A 23,346-nucleotide genomic window follows, 5' to 3' on the forward strand; every position below is an offset into this window, starting at 1 on the left:
GTAGAGCCTTGTAAATCAAGGAGGTCGTTTACATTGTTTAATCAGTTCTTCAGGTCTGAGCGCACCCTCACTTGCTTTTGTACCTTCCTATAGCTGTTGATTTGACCTGTGTTAAGGGACAGTACGATGTGATTCATGTTCCATCCGGTTTTGCCCAAAGATATTTGTGCAGCTTCTATGGAAAAAAATATTAAACCAGATTTGGCTTTTAGGTTAATAATATAACTATCTGGGTGTGATATAAAGACTGAAACGTCTGAAAGAAAAGTATTACTGGGTGTAATTTAGACTCTGAATGCTAGTTGTTAATATTTGTCAATATCAGGAGAATAAACTTAAAAAGATTTACTATTTTCTTAGTGGAATTACATGATTTTAAGAAGGAATCACCTGGGACATTGTCTTAACACTTACACCGTGCGACTGGAAGTGAGGATCAGTTTTTATTGTTCACAGAATTATCCTTGCAATTTTTAAAAACCATTTTATTAGAGAAATGTATGTTTAGAAGGAAACACACCCCTCCCCCCCCCCCCCCCCCCCCCCGCCCCAATCACCTTCCTTCATCCTCTGGACAGAACAGAGGATGGGAGAAGGGAGAGAGGCAAACGGTTGGGGGTACTGGTTTCATTTATACATGTGAATGTATGTGATAGAAACCATTTCATTTTAGATATTTTTCTAAAGCCTTAGCTTACTGAATTGCTTTAATTTAGGAGTTCATAATACCTTTGCTTTATCTTTTCTGATTTGGGGGGAATCATCTGAGCATGATAAAATGCTAGTTTATTCAGAGCACTAAAATTAGCTTGCAAAAGACATTATTCTGGGATTCATGTTCAAGGGTTTTCTTCTTTGTTTATCCTGGAACAAAGATGTTTGTTTTAAAGTGGTCCAAGTTAATAGTCCAACTTCAGATTTCCCATAAAACGAGTAACAGATTACCCAGATGGCAAACGATGATATATATACATTTTCCAGTTATGACTATTTCCACTGGGCCAGATGGCGATTTACTGTGAACTGTCAAACATTTCTTAGTATTAATACATTGTCTTATTTTGTCGAAGCCAAGCTAGCAACGTAACTCAGGGGTCACGAAAGAACAACAGTGTGGCACGTGAAGGCTTACACCCAGTGCCACACTGCCCTCAAGAACATGCCGAACGCCCTCAGAACACTTTGAAGCTTAAGGAGATGCCTGTTGAAAGCCATACATTCCCCCTTCCTTCCCAGACCTTTCTTCTCTGCCCTGCTGCAGGGCAGCTATGCTTCCTCAGTGCCTCAGGGTGAAGTGTGCAAGAGCAGTTTCATTCTTCCTTGGCCATTTTCCTTCCACCCCGTCCATTGTCATGCTCTTGTTTGTTACAAGAACCATCCCAACAATTTCTCCTTAGATAGTTTGAGAGCTTTGCAGAGAGGTGGGTCATCTGTGGAGTAAGTCACATGCCCAGTCACAGGGCTCCTTCAAGACAGCTTACTACAGTCCTGGGGCTGCAGGGCTCCCTGCCAGTGAGACGTGTGTGGACAAACTTCTGCTGTGCTTAAATATTTGAATATTTCAAACAATAACAAATGCCCACAGATTTTTTTCTTCTGAAACTCAGGTGAAAATCTGAGTAACACAATGTATGATATATCAAGGCTATGACAAGCAACCCTTTGTTGCTGCATTCTGAATTTGATCAGAACACATGTTTAGGAATTCAAAGTGGTTAAAACTCAGCTTTTATTTTCAAGCAGATGTTTTCTTTTAGAGAGCTCTCATAGCAAGAATAAACATATAAACTTAAAAATAGAGAGCAAAACCTCTGAGAACACTTGGAAACCTGTTTTGGTGTGTGATAATCTCCATGAAGACTGCCCAGCCTGCATTGAGCAATTTGATGTTGTCACTGGCCATTTTGTGTTTTATGTTTCTGGTTTGTTGATAAAGGATCTATCAAGGTGCCCTTGCCTAATTATGTTATGGGGAGTTTTAAAACACTGAATTGGTTTGGAGCTGTGCATTGAAGGGCAGTCATATCAGAAATTGAGTAGCAATTGAGAGGGTGTTACTTGGGTACATAAGTGTGTTGTTTAATTTACAACACCCATGGCACATGCCCAGTGGTCAATTTCCGACCTTCTTTGAGAAGGAACCAAGTAGCTTCAAGACCGAGTGGTGTTTCAAGGCTCCCACTCCGATTAGGTCTGCAACTTCTTTCTTCTCCTTTGGCCTGGAGTTTGGTGTCACTTACAGCAAGCAGAAGGACTCATCCCCATTGGGAGGCATATCAGTACTTGCATATACTTTACATTTATAAAGTTCCTTCACATTTCATTTGATCCACCAAAATCTGTATTATAGGGGTAGGACGGAATAATTTATAGCTTAACTATCTGAACCCACTCAAGACATCTCATCCGATGAGGAGAGCAGGGAAAGGGAAAGAAGAGTTTTATCAAATCTTGGTGTGATTGCCACTGATAGTTTTAGAATAAATTAGAAGTTTTCCTCCTGCCCATAGTTCTGGTTTCTAGGGATACTTTGGACTCATCATATTTGTGAAGTGTTTCCAAAATAAATTCTTCAGTGCTTTCTTTTGTGGGAAAGCCAAAACTGGATACTGGTTTTTATCCTGGGACCTCTTAACAAGGAAGCCACAGGCTGTGGAAGGTGAGGGAGGGATGTGGTCCGTGGCCCCCAGGTGCAGAGACAAGTAGTGGGGTTTCTCTGTTGTGAATCTTCTGAGTTCAATGCGCTTTCCATGTTCTGTTCTTGAGAAGGGTAGAAAACTATAGAGCTCAACTGAAACTGTATGAGTACACATTTCTTTAATTTTTAGTACGAGCCTTTAGTAGGAGTGAACATGCCAACCATCTCCTTACTTAGCACCTTGTTAGCTCCGGTTTAGAGAATGGCCCAGACAGCTGTATTTAGATTTCCCCAAGAAGATATGGCCCAATCTAATTAGAATTTTAGTGTAGGTTTCTATATACCTTGGGCCTCTCTCTTTCACATGACCTTTGTGTAGACATGTCTATTGAAGCCAAAACAGTTTTTAAAATGGAAATTATTCTCATGTTTTAGTGGGGAGCCTCCTGAGAAAAGTCACATATGACTGAATGCTCCACGATTTCTGTTTTGTTGCTTGTGGCCGGGAACATAATCCAGGTGAAAAGAGTGAGTGGCTCAGTCGTGTCCAACTCTTTGCAACCCCATGGCCTGTAGCCCACCAAGCTCTTCTGTCCATGGGATTCTCCAGGCAACACTGGAGTGGCTTGCCATTCCCTCCTGCAGGGGATCTTCCCGACTCAGGGATCGAATCCATGTCTCTTACATGTCCTGCACTGGCAGGTGGGTTCTTTACCACTAGTGCCACGTGGGAAGCCCCCAATCTCTCTCTGTTCTGGCACTTTCCAGGAGTATCTAAGCCTCAGTATACTTACCTGTATAATAGGGATACATGTTTTCTTCATGTGATTTTGAGACTTGGTTTGTATATATCTGAAGTACTTAAAACAATGCTTGGCACATATAGAAAGATCTTAATAGATGTTGTCTTAAAAAAACAGGTATACCCTAGCCAGTTCTCAAGAGCTACAGATACTGCTTTAACTATACCTGCTGCTGTTGTGTCACAGAAGGCAATGGCACCCACTCCAGTACTTTTGCCTGGAAAATCCCATGGACGGAGGAGCCTGGTAGGCTGAAGTCCATGGGGTCGCTAGTCGGACACGACTGAGCGACTTCACTTTCATGCATTGGAGAAGGAAATGGCAACCCACTCCAGTGTTCTTGCCTGGAGAATCCCAGGGATGGGGAAGCCTTGTGGGCTGCCGTCCATGGGGTTGCACAGTCAGACATGACTGAAGCGACTTAGCAGCAGCAGCTGCTGTGTGTGCTTTGTACTCTTAAGTTATACTGTTTAAAGCTAGGATAACTTATCTCATGGGTGGGATTTCATAGCTTTTAAGATTCAAACGCCAACTTTCAATGAAGGCTAGAGATGGCCTCTACTCTCCAGCTAGCTGGGCTGCCTCTAGGTTGGATGATCTGTGCTTGTACTCGGTTGGGTGAAATAGCCTGACTGCTCAGCTAAGGAACTGCCATGTTGTTCCTGTCCTTTGGAGGCTGAAGATAATAGAGCTGTAAATGCACTGGGCAGCCCAGTGCTGCCGGCCGTCGTCCAAAGCTCGATGTTTGCACACTGAGTCGACTGGCCTTCAGCCCCAATTCCCTTTCTGTCTTGATTTTTCCAACCTCCATCTCATTGTTTTCAATGTAAATGATCTAGTAAATAGAAATGTTTAAATTCCCCATTCAGAATTTAACAAAAACTTAAATTTTAAATCAGAAAAAAATTGTTTTTAACATTTATAGTTAGAAAATGTGCCTAGGCTTGTTATATAAATCAGAATAACCAATTCCTCATTATAAGATTCTCCCCTTATGTCAGAATGCATCACCTTCCATTGTTCCCTGGAGCCATGTTTTTTTGGCTTGTGTTATTAACAGGATTATCTATCAGGAGTGAGCCTCGTGGGCACTACCCCTTTCGCAATTCTTCTGACAGCCTCTTGCTTTACCACACATCACAAGATTAACAGTCCCTAGGACTTGACCTTACCAACGTGGTCATACCTCAGGAGCTAAAGATCAAGAGGAAATTGTTTTTAATAAGTAACCACAGAGACAAATGTAGCAAGAAATGCTAAGCAAAAGATAATCCACTGTAGGCAAAGACCAAAAGAAAAGTAGTTTCTCCCAACTGCAAGACTGACAGTTTAACTTGCAGTTTTTTCCCCCTCTGTAAACTGGCATTTGCTAAGCAAGTTTAGGAGGAAATTCCATGTATTCAGTCATGTTCTTCAAACTCCATTTCTCATGATAAAGCATTGGCTCAGGGTGCTTGCTCTAATTTTTCTGTTCCATTAAACAAGTGTGGGGTTTCTTTTGATTCAAGAACATTAACGTGCAACATCTGTTACTTTGCTTTTAGTGATCTCTACCATCACCCAGTTAATAATCCAAGTAACTAATAAATGATAAGAATGGATAGCTGTGTTTAAGGGTGATTTTAAGAAAAATGAATACATGCAGACACTAGATACAATTACTGTGCCCTTCCAGAACACTGGATTTATGTTCCCATTCAGATTTTATTTGTAACTACCCCCTGTTATCAGCAGTGGTATAAATTATGTGTTATCTACTATTTTACAACCATTTTAACCATGGTCTCTCTCCATCCTTTTTTGTGTTAAACATAGGACATGGATTTGATTGACATACTTTGGAGGCAAGATATAGATCTCGGGGTAAGTCGAGAGGTATTTGACTTCAGTCAACGACAGAAGGAGCATGAGCTGGAAAAACAGAAAAAACTTGAAAAGGAAAGACAAGAACAACTCCAAAAGGAGCAAGAGAAAGCCTTTTTTGCTCAGTTACAACTAGATGAAGAGACCGGCGAGTTCCTCCCCATTCAGCCAGCACAGCACACACCATCTGAAGCCAGTGGGTCTGCCAACTACGAGACCGGCGAGTTCCTCCCCATTCAGCCAGCACAGCACACAGCATCAGAAGCCAGTGGGTCTGCCAACTACTCCCAGGTACACGGCGCACTCAGTTCTTGGGAAGGTGTGGGACAGGACCCAAAGAACATGGACCCAGGGGTTAATCTGAGTTCCAGCTTTGCCTTTTACTCCAAGGCCTTGTTAAAAGTCAACCTCCCAACCTCAGCCCCCTGATGAGTTCAATGCCTGACTTACCTCACCTCAGAGTATAACAATTAGGACATATATATTACAGGGAAGAGCTCTTTATAAGCTGTGAAAAACATTGTTATTGTAGGGATAACAAATTGTTATTGTTATTGTATTGTTATTGTTGGATCAAGCAGCTGCAACAGTACGGACAGTAGCAGAACTGTTGTAGTAGGGATTACTCATGGTACTGGGCCAAGTACTGTTTAAATATTGATTAATCAACACAACAGTTATATGAAATACCATTATCCTACTTTACAGATGAGCAACTGCAGCTCAAAGAGGTTAAATAACTTGCCCAGAAACTGGGCAATAAATTGAGGGGGCCACGATTTGAAACCAGAGTCTGCTTTGATTCTGTGCTCTTTACTAAATTGACTTCTGAAGAGATATTTGATTAACTAGATCGTAAACATTTTATGAACACTTAACAATTTTTTTATTCTTCTGTGTCTTTCCCTTTTGTGCAGGTAGCCCACATTCCCAAAGCAGATGATTTGTACTTCGATGACTGCATGCAGCTTTTGGCAGAGACATTCCTGTTTGTAGATGACAATGAGGTATTAACATCTGGTTAACAGCCGGTCTCCACAACTGAATCTAACATACCCTGCGTCAGTCCCTTTGGTGCAGTGGTCCCCAGCCTTCATGGCACCAGGGACCAGTTTTGTGGAAGACAATTCTTCCACGGACTGGGGAGGTGGGGACAGTTCCAAGATGATTTCAAGGGCATTACATTTATGTGCACTTTATTTCTCTTATTACATCAGTTCTACCTCAGATTATCAGGCATTAGGTCCTAGAGGTTGGGGACCCCTGCCTTGATGAATCTCTATTAAAAAGATAAAACGGCACTTTAGGAGCAATTATTTATCACGGAAACCTCAGCCTATAGGTAACAATTTGGAGGAAAAAAACCCCCAACCTTCCTCTGCCCATATAAATGCAGGACCACCAAAAATGTTTGCTCCTGCATAGCCAGAAGCATGCATGCATCAGCAAAACCATGGAAGCAAATAACTCATTTGTTACAGGTACTTAGATTTCTTTGAGTAGAAAGCAAGCTGGGTATTAAAACCAAGACGTGTTCGGTTAACAATTTTAATAATTTATTTTCTGAATCACTATACTAGGTGTTACATAGATACAAATTAAATTCTAAAGATTGTTCTTAGGCATTTTGAAGTTTACCTTCAAATGCACAGGGTAAAGCAGTTAAGCTAAAGAATAAACTTGGAGTCAGTTGGGCAAGACAAAAAAGGTTTGATCATATAGAAATAGCAGTTATGACAAATAGGGAACTGCAGCCAATTCCAACTTCAGATGTTGTGCTGGCCTTGGAGTGCACCCACCCACTGTTGGTGGCAGATTCACATACAAACGCCTTCTCAATTTTAGGTTTCTTCGGCCACGTTTCAATCACCTGTTCCCGATATTCCCAGCCACATCGAGAGCCCAGTCTTCAATGCTCCTTCTCAGGCTCAGTCACCTGAAACTCTGTTCGTTCAGGTAGCCACTGCTGATTTAGACGATATGCAGGAGGACATTGAGCAAGTTTGGGAGGAACTACTATCCATTCCAGAATTACAGGTAACTAAGATCTAGTATAATGAATACCAAAGATGCTATTTTATATTCAGGCCCTTTAAATTAGTCATTCCAGTTATTTATTATTTATATGCCACCTACTTACAGGAAGAATTGGAAGGTGCTTTTAAATTAGTCAGGATGGCCTGGGCACCATGCTCACTTCAGTGAACTTTTTAGTTAAACGGGCTGGATGTCCTGAGGATAGATCAGGTGTTAAGTATCTGTTGGAAATGGGAATAATCTCTGAATTCTGGAGGAGCTTGGTGAGAAATCGGGGTGGGGGGAGAGAACCATCGGATACGGATTATCAACTATTAAAAATAGCTTAACCTTGATTTACATAGTATAAACTTCTTTTCCACAGTGTCTTAATATTCAAAATGACAAGCTGGCTGAGACTAGTACAGTTCCAAGTCCAGAAACCAAACTGACAGAAATTGACAATTATCATTTCTATTCATCAATGCCCTCACTGGATAAAGAAGTTGGTAACTGCAGCCCACATTTTCTCAATGCTTTTGAGGATTCCTTCAACAGCATCCTCTCCACTGAAGACTCCAGCCGGTTGACAGTGAATTCGTTAAATTCAACTGCCACAGTAAATACAGATTTTGGTGATGAATTTTATTCTGCTTTTATAGCAGAGCCCAGTACCAGCAACAGCATACCCTCCTCTGCTACTTTAAGCCAGTCACTCTCTGAACTTCTAAACGGGCCCATTGATCTCTCTGATCTGTCACTTTGTAAAGCCTTCAATCAAAACCACCCTGAAAGCACAACAGCAGAATTCAATGATTCTGACTCTGGCATTTCACTGAACACAACAAGTCCAAGCATGGCATCACCAGACCACTCAGTGGAATCTTCTATCTATGGAGACACATTGCTTGGCTTCAGTGATTCTGAAATGGAAGAGATAGATAGTGCCCCTGGAAATGTCAAACAGAAGGGTCCCAAAACACAGTCAGTGTGGCCTTCTGGGGACCCAGTCCAACCTTTGTCATCATCACAGGGGAACAGCGCTGAAGCATGTGATTCCCAGTGTGAAAATGCACCAAAGAAAGAAGTGCCTGTAAGTCCTGGTCATCGAAAAACCCCATTCACAAAAGACAAACATTCAAGCCGCTTGGAGGCTCACCTCACAAGAGATGAGCTACGGGCAAAAGCTCTCCATATCCCATTCCCTGTAGAAAAGATCATTAACCTCCCAGTTGAGGACTTCAATGAAATGATGTCCAAGGAGCAATTCAACGAGGCTCAACTTGCATTAATTAGAGATATACGTAGGAGGGGTAAGAATAAAGTGGCTGCTCAGAATTGCAGAAAAAGAAAACTGGAAAATATAGTGGAACTGGAGCAAGATTTAGATCATTTGAAAGATGAAAAAGAAAAATTGCTCAAAGAAAGAGGAGAAAATGACAAAAGCCTCCATCTCCTGAAAAAACAACTCAGCACCTTGTATCTTGAAGTCTTCAGCATGCTACGTGATGAAGATGGAAAGCCTTACTCTCCAAGTGAATACTCCTTGCAGCAAACAGGAGATGGCAATATATTCCTTGTTCCCAAAAGTAAGAGGCCAGATATTAAGAAAAACTAGATTTTGGCCTCTTCTGATAGTGATTTTGGGTTTTTTTTTGTACTGTTATACTAAAAAAGCTCCTACTGTGATGTGAAATGCAGAAATATACTTTATAAGTAATTCTATGCAAAATTATACTCAACTAGTGTAGAAAATATAAAACTTTAAAAAGCATTAAAATAAGTTATCAGTATGCTGAATCAGTAGTTTCACTTTAACTTTGTAAACTCAAAATTTCTTAGACCACCATTTGGGCTAGTTTCTATATACTGTAAATACTACAAAAACTCCTTATTTATACTGTTCTTATCTCATTTGTTACATTCATAGATTTATATGATACATCTGGCTAAAAAGCAAATTGTTGCAAAACTAACCACTATGTACTTTTTTATAAATACCATATGAACAAAAAATGGCATTTTATATTAAATTGTTTAGCTCTGCTAAAAGACAATTTAGTTGAAAAGCTGGTACTAATAAAGGAATATCAGGACCGTTCTATTATTTCCTTGAAGTTCATTCACAATCTTACATGACAATATCTAGCACCACACTAAATTGGGGCCAGTGTGTATCAGATTTTTCTTTTCAGCAAGTATATTTCAACCAAGAAAAATGCTGTATATACCTTGACATGAAAACACCAGTTCTTTTATTTGTATCTGAAGGTGTGGGAGGACCATTCTATTAGCAATGAGTATTAGACACAGGAAGTTGTAAGGCTAAGGGCCTGTTTGAGGAACTATGTGGCTGAACGTGGAGTGGGAGAAAAAGTGTAGGTTGGTAAAACAGGACACAGCACAGATCCTTGTTAAGCCTTCATAACCTTGGCTTTTGCCTCCTAGAGAACTACTGGATGTGTTAAGTAGGAGTAACATCAGAGTTGAAGTCTCCTCTGCCTTGTATGTCTGTAATAGTCTCAAGAGTAAAGAAAGGTCGGAGCAGACCAATGGGGAGGCTCTGAAATGCTCGCGTGCGGCATGGTGGCTCCAATCTGGGGTTATAGCAGCGAGAAGGCAGTGGATTCTGCATGTTTCTAAGGTAGGGCTAAAAGGATTTTCCAGTAGAATGAATGCAGGGTGAGAGTGACTCAAATACTTGAACATCTGGAAGAACAGAGTTGCCCACACATGGTTAAGACTGGCTAAAAGGTCTAGGTGGGAAAATCAGTTCACTCTGGGACACATTCCATGATTAAGTATATAAATAGCAAATACAAAATTAAAGCCCTTTAAAACTTGGAGAATCTGCAGGCCACCCACACGACACCATTCACAGCACTCATCACTTCATCTAATCAAATGTCTGACTCATGTCATGTTTAAATTCAAGCGGGAAAAAAGTCATCTGAGGGTTCAGCATGTTTAGCACACGCAACAGGCAGGTTACTCAGAGCCCTGTCAATCCGTTGGGAGCAAGACAGGTCTGCATGCCCTAGAGCCAGGCTGCCTGGGCTGCTGCCATTTCCCAAGAATGACTTCCATGAGGCGAAGCACACTGCTCACTCGTCTGTACATCAGGGATAAATATGCAGTGAGTTACTCCAAGAAATAAGCACAGAGCCGAGCTAGTAGCAAGCACTCTATAAACGATCTTTTCTTTGGCCCTACATTAGCAAGAGAAAGGAACTAGTCGAATTAGCTTAGTAAGAATCTGACTCAGATGATGACAGGAAAGTTCAGCGATGGAAAACGACTAATGCTTAATCTAGGCATTCAAATGTCAACTCTGCTGGGGACTTCCCTGGCGGCCCAGATGGTAAACAATCCACCTGCGATGTGAGACACTCGGGTTCAATCTCTGGGTCAGGAAGATCCCCTGGAGAAGCGACTGGCCACCCACTCCAGTATCCTTGCCTGGGAATACCTATAAACAGGAGCCTCCTGGGGTGTAGTCCATGGGGTCACAAAACAAGTCGACGCAACTTAGTGACTATGTGACCAAAAACTCCTTCCCACAACGGTATTGAGATAGAGCCCTAGAAGATACCCCTTTCCCAACCTCCAGACAGTCTCATCTTTAGAATAAAGTAGCCTGAAATAAAATATTGGGTGAGGGTGACGGCAACAATCTTATCAGTGGCCACCATCTGGAGCACCTGGAATTAACTTTAGCATCTATTAACCACTGCCCCCCCCCACCCCCCCCCCCGCCCCAACAGCCACACACACACACTCCACTAGCAGGACAGCAGATACTTTCACTCCCATTCATTCTTTGAGTTAGTTATATTTGGAAATATTTTAAGACAACCAATCACATCTCAGTACCTAATTATTATTCTGAAGTACTATACATACTGCATTACACAGAACCAGAATTTTAAAATCTAAGTGACCCATGACTAAAAGTAGATTTCATCTCTTGATCAAGATTTGAAATGTGTTTATCACTAACTCCTCAGATTTTTAAGCTTTGCTATCTGATTGTTAAGCCTTAAACTCAGTTCCCAATTTCAAAATGTGTACCAACACCTTTCACATCAAAGTATAGCAAGCATTCCATTAGAAATCTTAATTTCATGATAATCCATTTGTTGTATAGAATTCTTGCAAGATTTCTCCTGAAGCCTGTGGTGTGGCCCCTCAAAGTACCTTAAACTTACATACCCATTCTTCTAAGTCTCAGAACATACACAAAATATTCTCAAAGATTATTATTAGGTCAATTCCAGCTTTTTAACACTCTTGAGAACTGGGAATAATTTAGACAAGAACTTTGATTCTACATGGAGGGGAAAACCTATTAGCATTAACTTTGTCACCCTCTTAAAAAAATACTTTAGGAACCATGGAACAGGTACTAGCTTTAGCTCTTTAAGTCCATTTTCAGATTTAACCTTCAGACTTACTAGATCACTAGATTACTGTTGCCAAGTATCTTAAAATGCCACTTATCCACAACTTCAAGGTTAAACTCAGCACTAGGCTTATTTGATGCCTAGACCACATACTGCTGAGTCAAACTAATTCTTGATAACCATTTTCAAAGATTTAATTCTAGTTGATGCAGACCGCTACCATCACCAAACTGCCAAAGGGAGCATGGCATATAAACTCCTAATAACTTGATCATGGTCACAGAACTATTTGAAAACTGACTGTATATTTTCCAATACTTAATGAATAGAAGGTGTTAAGACAACTGAGGTTAAATGCAAATAATCTGTCAAGAGCACTTCTGATCCAGTTAACCGAAGATTTGTTGGCAGAATGGACTAATTCAACTATATTTTTAAATGAAAATTACATGTATCTTACTTTTCAGATACAGCTAACATCTGATAATCTGTAATCCTTGTGATAAGCCTGAACTATTAATGTCTATATACATGGATGTGCTGAAATTTTATCATTTCTCATTAAGCTGTCCACATCCTTGTACGTAACATTGTTCACATTACCAATAAATTTAAAAACAGTACAGATAAATCCATTATTTCCCGAGCAGCTTTCAGTATCATGCCAGGCAAACACAGATTAATGCACCCTTGCCCCTACCTAACTGAAAAAGCCGTAAGCAAAACTGGCATTTTACACCTACTACTTTACTCTTCCCCCCAACCCTTGGGACTTCATACTCAATTCCAAATTCAACTAACCCAATGTTTTAACTGGATCCCACTTTTAACTCCAGTACATGAGAGTCTAATTTGTCTTGACTGAACATTCTGCATTTTCATTCTCAGAAAATAGCTTAACTACTCAAGCATTAAACTCAATTTATAACCTACAGCTTCACAGAATATAAAACCATTGCCATTATCCTATGAAATACTAAATAAAAGCAAAATGTATCAAAATCCTGTTAACAGCCCAGAATCCTCAAGACCATGTCAATTCACAAAGCATTTAACATGTTAATAGCTATCAATGCAGAGCCTAAAGTAAGTGTTATCTTTTCCCAACCCTTCAATGAAAAAATGCTCAATTGCCTTTCTCGAAGTCAAGAAACCAAATACTTGTGGCTTCCCTGGTGGTCCAGTGGTTAAGAATCTGCCCTGTAATGGGGGGAGGAGGGACACAGGTTCGATCCCTGGTTGAGTAAGATCCCATATACCAGAGAAACTAAGCCTGTGTGCCACAACTACTGAGCCCTTGAGAGCCTGTTTCTCAAGATTAGAAGCGCTCATTATCACTAAAGTAGCTAACCCCACTCAGCGCAACTCAAGAATGCCCACCAAAGACTTGGCACAGCCAAAAATAAAACACCCAAAGAGAGTACCTTCTAACATCTGGAATCCCGTTTCTTCTCAATTGCTTACTTACTCACATTAACTAAAATTTGTCTCCAAGAAAAGTTGATTCACTCCTCACCAATCACCTGAATTATCACTCAAAATCCTTAAGTGGCAGTAAGATTTCCCACTTATTCCTCATGTGATGTTTACCACCTTTAACTGATGTGAAGGCTCATTCCAGGTTTCCTTTTTCACTTATTAGTAATGTCCACCTATTCACCATTGAAGTCACGTGAACATTGTGAAGTGACAAAACCACACACACATTTCTAAAAATATTTTAATGAAAAAGTTCTTTCTGTAAACATTTCATTATACTACAAATAAAACATCTGAATCCATTACAGACCACCTCTTAGTCTTATAAATCAGAGTAAAACATTGAGATCTAAAAGAAATCTTGAATATTTGATATAGGCTAACAATCCTTACGTTACCCCTGCACATTAGCATGCTTACTCACTACTTTGTGACAATTATTGGAGTTCCAAGAGATACTGGCATTAGAAGTATTTCAAATTGTGACTTACATAATTAGAACTCAAAACCAATTTTATTTCAACTGTTCAACAAATGGTCCTTTTTACCAAATTTTCTTCTTTAGGACGTAAGTGTAAATTGATTCTTTAAAAAGAAATGTAGTGTGGGAAGCTGTAACCTAGGAGTTTTGACAAAAAGTTTGCCTTGACCATCTCTTGTATAACTTCTTTACTGGTGTTGTGAGTTAAGAGCATCGTATTTTTCAGAAATGACAGTGGAACTACATTTAAATAAAATCACTTTATTTCATAAAATTGATGGACTGGAAAAGAACAATGTCTTGCCTTTAAAAAAGAAAATGTTTCATTATCTTAGGAAATTTGCATCATTAAAAACCATGTTGTAAAGAAATTAAAAAGGCTATTTACCTTATTTAACACTTCTGTGATGTGTAGAAACTCAGCCCTGATTTAGTCAGAGACCCAACCAGCCATTCTCTGAAAATAAATCTGTGGCAAACTAACTACTCTTGTTTATATATAAGAACTTGACTTACAATTTAGAAACTAGTTTTAACTGTCTGTCCCCTTCCCCTAGTGTTATTTTAAAAAGTGAATTAACACCAAATCTCAACTTTTAACAAGCCCTTTTGGGGCAGCAATAATAGCCCTTATGAACAATTAGCATCTGACTGTGTAGCAATGGAGTAATATTTTTTAACTATTCTTTGGGAAAGGTTGTCTTCTAGAAGGGAGATTTAGTTTATGTAGGGCCCTACTACTTCTGGTTAACAGGTCAACAACAAAACCAAAAAAGAACCGAAAGTTTATCCTATTAGTCCAAATAATTCCCTGAAGTCATATGCAAGAGAACTTACTTATGTATGAGGCCACTTGAATGAAGACCATTTTTAGATGTTATCATCTGACAGTTTTGAAAGCTCATTCCAGATGGTTTTTTTTCCCCTAGAATGAGGATTGGAAGTGTAATGCTTCTGTTACAAGTCATGCTTGTTACAAAAATTCTTTAAAAAATCTGGTCACTCCCTTTCCAAAAATTGACTTTATCGTAAAGACACCAACAATGAATTGTTTATATCTGACTCAAGATCAACACTCATGGTTTTTGCAGAGAAAATCTTAAAACTGTTTAAAATGTGCTGGATGTGATTCCTCACGACAAAACTTTCAGCTGAACAACTTTGCCAATGTATCTAAGTTTTAAAATATGCACTAGAAATTTATGGGAAAACAAATGGTGTCATCAGGCTTTACTGTGAGCTACAAACCTTACCCAGCCAGAAACCTTCGTATTTAAGATGGTAGGAAAGACATTCCTCATTTAGGCAAGTAGGGTTCTCATTCAACCTGCAAATCAAAAAAATTACTCTTACCTTGCTTTACAAAAAATTACTCTTTAATTAGTGAAAAAATTCAAATTCAAACCTTACCTAATGCTTATTGCCCTTCCTCGCAGGTCTAAATGCTAGACCTAGTGACTGTGGCCAACTATCTCTCATTGGTGTTCCAAAAGGCGAAGAGCTCCTTCCCGCTAGACCTTCTTCGATATTTCAGTTGTAATAAGCAGATTTAACTAGCTTTTGGAAAGTTGCTCACTATCACCATAGTATTTTATGCCTTCACTTCTCTGTAGTTGAAGCTCTTGCTGCTGCCTTGTCATTCTTTATTTATGCTGACTTGTCCATACTCAAAATGCTGCTGAAGTCCTGTCTTAGTGAGTCTCGTTTGATCCACACCGTGCTTAAAAAGCACCTCTTAAGTCCTTTAAAGCTGGTTAAATCGCTCTCCTCATGGCTTAACTTTTCCACACTGTTCACAAGAACTAAGCTAACAATACAACTTATAAACAGGTCACATACACAGATTTCACCTGCTTATAGGTTGCAAACATCAACTTACTGACAGTATTTTCACTATTAAACTAGTTCCAGAACACAGAAAGGTTTGTTAACAGTACAATTAACCTCATATGTCATTAAAGGATACTGTCAAGGTTGTGTCAAAACAATTTCACAAACATAGAAACAGGAAATGTTAACCTCCCCCATTCCTTCAACCTTTATTATATGAATAAAAAAAACCTTGAGACAATTTAGCTTATTTTTAATAAAATGTTTCCCAAGCATTATTTTGACCAGGTACCCAGATTTAAGTTATGAACATTGACAGTGTCCATTTATATAACCACACTTTTAAGTTGTTAAAGACTTAACCATTTGCTGATAATTAGCCTATTTTCTACACTGCTTATTCACATATGTCCATTAACAAATGGAATGTTGTCTGTTACATTTATTGGTTTGTGAGTGTTTTCTGAAAAACTGCAGTGTCTGTGAAGACCAATTTCCATGCTGGCATGCATCCAAATATTAATGCACAGAGGCACAGAATTAGAGCAACGAGAGCATAGTCAAACACTAGCACGCCCCATCCCCCCTTTATTGCTTGTTTTGCTTAGTACTTCTTAAAACAAAAGAAAGAATCTCGAATTCAACGTTCAACTGCCAAAGAAACAATAACAACAGGGCACATACTCAGGGCTTGAATGAAATTGTAAACACTAGCTGGCGCAAAACAGTAGACATTGATTTATATATATATATATATGTGACCTTGTTATCTAAAACTCTTCTCAACAAGGATCTTCCAAACAAATTGTAAACTCATACCAACATGATTTAGGTTCAAGCATACACATGAGTAACAGTGTGTTCTTTGGGATTTTAAGTGAGTACAAGCTGACTATTCAAATTTGAATTCAGGTCTCGGGGAAGTGAAAAGCTTTTTTGTACTAAGCAACTGTGCTGCAAGTCTACTGCAGTTAAGTATCTGGGATGATTTCCATCTAGACTATCCTTGGTTTTCACCCAGTAAAATGCAGAGGGTACAAACAGGAAAGCATGCCAGCCAGTTAATGGTTCAACAATGCATGATTTTTATTCCCTTGCTCTGAGAGCTTGTATCAAAAAAATATATATTAAACCAAGGAAAATAACTGAAGATTTACGGGCCTCTTGTGCTTTAAAAAGGAAAAAAAAGATAGCCACTAATTTGCTCAGATACAGCAGGCTTAGTGGTCTTGTATTTTCAACATTTTCAGAATGTTTCCTAAGGTAGGAGGAAAGGGGAAACATTCACTACCCCTTCCCAGAATTTAAACAGAGGGCAGTAGACATTCTTTACACCCAAATAAAACTATGGCAGCAGTTCACTTGTGACCAAGGTGAATGTAGAATGGAGATGTTCTAAACACAGCTAGGACTCTCAGCAAAGCTAATACACTAAAATCATGATTACATTTTGAAAGAAAATGCACAAAAACCAAATAGAAATTTTGAGATTTTTCATTTGAAGGTAAATCTTAATGCTATTAAATTCACAAATATGCTAATTTAAATACCCAATTCTATTATCTAAAACACACATTGCAAACATACAAATATCTATTCTCTCCACATGTCAGAGCCATTCATGTCATGGTTTGGAGATGCGGAGAATAGATTCCCCTTAAACTGCAAGTCAGCAGGTGTTTCTTTACAGTTAACTTTAGCAAAATTCATACAAAATAGTAATTAACAATGATCTTCTTTACTTGTTAACTCACAAGGAAACACCTTCAAAACTGCATTTTGTTAAAGTTTCTGTACTAAAATGTAGAAAAACTGAACTACACAAATATTGAAAAGTTAAAAATTCCTTAATTTTTTATTCCTGGTACCACTACCACAATTTACAGGGCAATATACCTGATGTAATGAAAAGAAAAAGAAAAAGACAAAGCTACAACAGATAAAAGACCTCAGGAATGTACATCTAATTGACACTACATTGCATTAATCAATAGCTGCACTTTTTGCAAACTGTGGCTATGACAGTCCTGAACAAGAAGGGTTTCCTGTTTAAGCTGCAGTAACTTTTCTGACTATGGATCATCGTTCCTTCTGTGGCAGATTTTTACAGTTCCTCTAACGCATTTGGGACGACTGTCTCAAAGTAACCTGCAGCTTTCCTGACAACTCCTCGCTCTCTCTCCTGCTAAGAACTGTAGCCTGTTGAATAATACAGGATAAAAAAATTATTACACTCAGTGAACAATTCCACATATTCTTTTATCATCATTATAAAAACTTAAAAGATACCTACCCTTTTCTTCTGATTTTTTAGAACCTTCTGCTACCATATCCACCACTTCCACCACCAGATCCATAACCACCTGGAAATACACATAAAAAGATTATAAAGAAATATACATTTTTAACTTAAATGGCAATATAGAATTTTACTAGGAAAAAAATATTATTTACCACCATAGGGACTGCCCGAGCTTCTTCCACCAAAACTACCCCCTTTCATGGGTCCATAATTTGACTGCTGTTGTCCACTATAATTTCCAAAATCATTATAGTTTCCACCACCACCATAGTTACCTGAAATTAACAAAGATTTTATTTGTAGCTGACCTACAGAAGTTATTTTCCTTGTTTTTAATACGTACATGCATTGCATTATCTTTTGACAATCACGGCACCATCCTGACACACACAATCCTTTAAGATTTCACAGAACTATCAAACTCTTTCCACCAGAAAGATCTCAGACATACACAGGAGAGGAAGAGAGAGTGAAAATTGGCTCAAGAGACTAGACAGCTACCAGTCTTCATATTAAATGCTACACTCTGGAACATTCTCTTCACAACATTAAACACCATAAAATCTGAGATTCACTGTAGCTGATACAGTATAACTTCTAAGTCACTGATAAAAAGCAGTTCAAATTGACTATTAGGAAAAACCTGTTGATACAGCAATACAATTCGAAATTGAATACACTCATAATAAAGTTCTTTAAAGTATCATGGAGTATGGAGTAATGAGTCTGAAACACCACTGACATATTTTTAATCACCTAAATCCTGATAACACCTATTCAACATGTCTGCATATTCAATTTATAGTACCATCTGTCCAGCTTAAAAGTGCCTAAAGTAAAAATCCAGGCAACAAACATTACTGTTAAATGTCCTATTTCAATATGGAGAACATGTGAATACATTTTGCAAATTTACTAAATCGCAACAATGTAAGAAAATTCAGTTTAACTTTCCACTATTTGAGTATTTTCTATTACAAAACGTGAAATTTCATGTTTTAACATTTTTCTAAAATGCCTGTAGTGAACTATAACAATATTGAATAGTTAAAACAAGTGAAAGCCTACCACCTCCAAAATTTCCTCCTTCATTGTAACCATCATATCCTCCACCACCGCCACCATATCCACCACCTTGGTTTCCATATCCTCCTGGTCCACCACCACCGTAACCTCCTCTACTACTATAACCAGGACCACCGCCATAGTTGCCACCTAGAAAAACAAATTGAATGTTTAGACAAAAACAAACGTACAGTCAAGTTGTAGAATGCCAGTTTACTGTGCTTTTAAGCCCCAGGAAAACAGGCCAATTAACACACTAAATCTTGGTGATACCTGGTTAATAAATAGAGCAGCTACAATCTGGGCTATTAACCACTAACACGAAAACTTAGATCTTTTGATAGTAAAAAACTGTTCCATTTTTTTAAAAATCTAAGAAATAGAGAGTAAACAGTCTCCTCTGAGAAAAATAATTCCACCTCAATTATCCATACAATAAATCTTATCCGCCATAAAGAACAAGATAACATTAAATCTTAAGGGGAAAAAAGGTCTGGTCGTCTATAGTATTAATTTAGAAGCATACTTTAATAGTCAAGTCACACAAAAATATAGAAAATATAAAGTCGAAAAACATTACAAAACTTACCATCACCTCCAAATCCATTATATCCACCATCACCTCCTCCATAACTCCCTCTGCTGCCACCACCTCCACCACCATAGCCTCCTTAAAAAGAAAAAAAAAAAAAAGGTGCGAATTAAATGTATATTCAATTTACTAACAAATTTTAGGTAGACATGCTCTCAAAAAATAAGATAACATCCTACCTCTTCCACCAAAGTTTCCACCACGGCCAAAGTTACCTCCACCACCTCCAAAGTTTCCTCCACGACCCATAAAGTTGCCAGATCCACCGCCACGACCTTGAACACAGGCAAGAAAGATCTTTAAGAAACTTACCATCATAACTTATGTATTTCATATCCATATATGATACTACTCACCTCTTTGTGATCCAGCAGACTGCATCTCTTGTTTAGAAAGGGCCTTTTTCACTTCACAATTATGCCCATTAATAGTGTGGTATTTCTGAACTAAAATTTTTTTAATCAAACAAACAAAGAAAAGTTATTTGATGTTTCTGTAAAAGCACAAATAAATGTTATCCTTTACTGCTATATAACTTATTAAAACATCATCAAAATCGTAGTGACTTCTGAGTGGGGTTGAGTGTTCTGGGATGTGAATCACTTGATCCAGATGCTGGTTACACGTGTAGCCACTTCATGAAAACTGAACCATACACTTTTCTATGCTATTTTATACACAATACAAACTTATAAGCAATTCAGCAGTTTAAAACAAAGCAAACAAACCATTTCTTTCTCATTCAAGCTCTTCCATTCAAAGTGCTACTTACCAACAATTTTATCAACTGTATCATGATCATCAAAAGTTACAAAAGCAAATCCTCTCTTTTTCCCACTCTGCCTGTCTTCCATAACTTCTATGGTTTCAATCTTGCCATACTTTTCAAAGTAGTCTCTCAAATTATATTCTTCTGTATCTTCTTTAATACCACCAACAAAAATTTTCTTCACTGTTAGATGGGCACCAGGCTTTACAGAATCCTACAAATAAAATATATGTAAGTAAAAAAACCTCAAATTTTTACAATTTCACACCATACAACATGGTATTATTAAAATACCTCTCTAGAAACAGCTCTCTTTGGTTCCACTACACGCCCATCAACCTTGTGCGGTCGAGCACACATTGCGGCATCCACTTCTTCGACACAAGAATAAGTCACAAAACCAAAGCCCCTGGAACGTTTTGTTTGGGGATCTCTCATCACCTACAAAATAAAAAAATTAAAGCACTGAAACACACCTCTACAGGTTCTCTGCCCTCTTTTGAGAAACTTTTTTGTTATTTTAATAACTTACCACACAATCTGTAAGTGTGCCCCATTTCTCAAAATGTTCTCTTAAGCTATCATCTGTAGTTTCAAAGCTCAAACCACCAATAAACAGCTTTCTCAACTGCTCTGGTTCCTTGGGATCATGACCCTGAGGAAAGAAACCAATACATTTTATTTCGTTTAGTAGTTAAATGCAAAGAAAAATCCAAAAGACTTTTAATCCCCTACAAATAACAACAAATTCCTGTACCATTATCACTTTGTCCAGTTAAAACACTAGAGTAGAATCACACACATCAATTGATTAAAGGAATCCAAACACCAAGAAAACCTATAACCAAACTCTGAAATGCCAACATCACTTCAAAACCAAACTGAAGCCCAAGAGAATTCTAGATTCAGAAGTCCCATAATTTTGAGCTACAATAACAAATTCCTGAGGATAGATTGTTTTTGAAGTGGCTACTGAGAAACCACTTTCTAAGAAAACAGTGTTGTGAATTCAGTTATTTTGTCTATACCATTTCTCTTCCTAACTTCCCTGACTCTACACCTCCCAAAGCATTTAATTTTAAACCACAAAACCGTGAAACACAACTTATGTTACAAGTGACAAACTTAAAGGGAAATTTACCACTTTCAAGCAAATAAAGATGTTGAAATAAATATTTCTCAATGAAAGAGGAAACCAGCATTCCCCCTCACCAAAAAACCTGTGGGGGAAAAAAATCTACCACATAAAAATTTCCTATTTGCACTCCAACCACATACCCAAAATATTAAAACCAACACTTTACTAGGTCACACACCACCAGTTTTGGACTTAAGTACAGTATTCGATATAGTTTGACAAGAAAGGAGCCCAACAAAACAAAAATTTGAGATTTACAGAAAATCAACATATGGCCTAAATTGTTTTATACTTCAACTAGGTCTTTAATAAATTACACGAACAGCCACTTAATACATAAATGCATTACGATATCGTTCATCAAAAGTGCTTAAATACATTACATTCTAAGGTCTTCCTGTGTCTTCTAAAAGTAGAGACGCTAAGGCATTTAATATGAAGAGGTTGTCACATGCTAGGAAAAAATGTTAAATGATTAATAGCCTAAAGCATTAATTCACTTAATTTCACCTTTTCAAGGCTCAGTTAAATGCATCTAATTGACGACAACGCAAAGTTGATAAACAACTACAACCCACATGGAATTTTCTCAAATGAAAAATTCGACTCTGGTTGCAGGCCTGGAAAACAAATTTCCAAGGAACTACAACCAGAGCCTACCCATCAGAGAATTAAAAAATTGAAGATGAGAAAATTTTCAAATTCATATTTTACAACCACACTCAAATTTCGAGATAGAATACTTCACCCACATGGCGCGAAGTTACGTGTTAACACTAAGTACTTTAGCAAAAATGGCAGCTGAAGAAGTACTTTAAAACAGTAAACTTCAGGGGAAAAAAAAACTTGTTTTCAACCGAGTGCTGCAATATACAGAACGAGACATAAAATTCTCCACTGAGAGATCGCTAAGGCCTAGAAACGCGTAGGGAGAACATCACCGAGAGCACTAGGCCGCAAGCTTCGAGGCCATTTGCGGCATTCTCTGCTGGGCCGCCTCCTCCCTCTTCCTTCCAATCCCACGCTCTCCCCCGCGGCGGAGCCAGGCGGCGGCCATTGCGTGCCAATGCGCCATTTCGTAACGCGGCTGCGGATCAATGTCAGTGTGGCCGCCGCCCGCCCGCTCGCTCGCCCGGATGTGCCTGCTCGTCCCCTCCCCTCCCCCACCGCCTCCTCCCAACCGCTCTCGCCGAGGCCCGCCATGCCGCCCTCGGCCTCGCATCCGAGGCCGCGCGGCCAGCGGGCCAGCTCCGCTCCCGAAGTCTCCCCAGCCACACCGCGCCTCCAAGGGACCATTTGTGCAGCCCAGGGAGCCGGCAAGGCTGGCGAGAAGCCCCGAGGAGGGCTCCGAGGCCCGCTCCCCTCCCCCTCCCAGCGCCCGTCTCCACGCAGAGCGCGGGACGGCCGACCCGGTCCACCCGGCCTCCCCGCTCCCACCGAGCCAGGCCCCCCACCTTGCCGGCCACTACCCAGCAACCCCCCGCTCTCCCCCTAATACCTCCTCCCCCCGGCGGCGGCGGCGACGGCCGGAGTCGGGCTGGGGGCGACCGGGCGGCGGTTTTACCTCCATTTTGAGACCGGACTCGCCTCTTCCAACTCGAGTTCAATATGGGACCGAGAGGAAGAGGCGGAGCCAGCCGTCACGTGACGCACTTTCCGCGCGCCACCGGCCTGGTGGGGGTGGGAAGAATTAGGAAGGGGCGTGGCCACCTGGGCGCGAAGAGGGACTAGAAGAGTGGATTGGCGGGCAGAGGATGGAGGCGTGGCAGGCCCCGGGAGCGCGCTCGCCTCTCCAACTTCCAGTGCGGCACCGCCCTTGCCACTGTTCGCGCCCGGGCGGCTACGAGGACGTCACCTGGGGTTTGGCCAATGGCATGCGCCCACGTCGGGAGAACGCCTCGTGACCGCGCGTCACTGGAGAAAAAGGCCTGTTTCCCTTTCTTCTCGCGCCCCTTTCCCCTCCCCCA

General features: G+C 39.7%; 2 protein-coding genes across 9 annotated transcripts in view; one reads left to right on the forward strand and one right to left on the reverse strand.

Moving 5' to 3' along the window:
- The window catches only part of NFE2L2 (NFE2 like bZIP transcription factor 2), a 32,689-nt gene extending 23,330 nt beyond the window's left edge, over positions 1–9,359 (forward strand). For all 3 annotated transcript variants that reach the window (XM_052635582.1, XM_052635584.1, XM_052635583.1), the window contains exons 2-5: positions 5,257–5,595; positions 6,222–6,311; positions 7,150–7,341; positions 7,706–9,359. In XM_052635582.1, the coding sequence (XP_052491542.1) occupies positions 5,257–5,595; positions 6,222–6,311; positions 7,150–7,341; positions 7,706–8,938 (1,854 nt within the window). In that variant the 3' untranslated portion in view covers positions 8,939–9,359. The remainder of the gene's footprint in view (positions 1–5,256; positions 5,596–6,221; positions 6,312–7,149; positions 7,342–7,705) is intronic.
- On the reverse strand, positions 45–22,997 carry HNRNPA3 (heterogeneous nuclear ribonucleoprotein A3). Of its 6 annotated transcripts, none has more exons than XR_008198942.1 (12): positions 22,878–22,997; positions 20,774–20,896; positions 20,536–20,682; positions 20,245–20,455; positions 19,829–19,918; positions 19,652–19,747; positions 19,470–19,550; positions 18,884–19,030; positions 17,968–18,090; positions 17,807–17,876; positions 14,937–17,712; positions 45–106 (listed from the first exon to the last, which is right to left on the reverse strand). XR_008198942.1 is itself a non-coding variant. In XM_052635586.1 (11 exons), the coding sequence occupies exons 1-10, from the start codon at positions 22,947–22,949 to the stop codon at positions 17,824–17,826; spliced, it is 1,140 nt and encodes a 379-aa protein (XP_052491546.1). In that variant the 5' UTR covers positions 22,950–22,997; the 3' UTR covers positions 13,426–17,712; positions 17,807–17,823. The 6 variants fall into 6 exon arrangements, 3 of the variants coding, with proteins under 3 accessions (XP_052491546.1, XP_052491545.1, XP_052491547.1); XR_008198940.1 differs by having other exon boundaries at positions 96–175; XR_008198941.1 differs by lacking the exon at positions 45–106 and adding an exon at positions 13,426–14,608.
- Between the last annotated feature and the right edge of the window lie 349 nt (positions 22,998–23,346).

The sequence above is a fragment of the Budorcas taxicolor genome, chromosome 2 (assembly GCF_023091745.1).
Source record: "Budorcas taxicolor isolate Tak-1 chromosome 2, Takin1.1, whole genome shotgun sequence".
Lineage (NCBI taxonomy): Eukaryota > Metazoa > Chordata > Mammalia > Artiodactyla > Bovidae > Budorcas > Budorcas taxicolor.

Bases quoted from the DNA above. Each gene is read 5' to 3' on its own strand.
- HNRNPA3 (XM_052635585.1), bottom strand. From the start codon at position 22,949: ATGGAGGTAAAACCGCCGCCCGGTCGCCCCCAGCCCGACTCCGGCCGT. The intron at 19,748-19,828 runs GTGAGTAGTATC...CCTGTGTTCAAG, and splicing joins GTCTGCTGGATCACAAAGAG to GTCGTGGCGGTGGATCTGGC. The intron at 19,551-19,651 runs GTAGGATGTTAT...TTTCTTTTTAAG, and splicing joins TGGAAACTTTGGTGGAAGAG to GAGGCTATGGTGGTGGAGGT.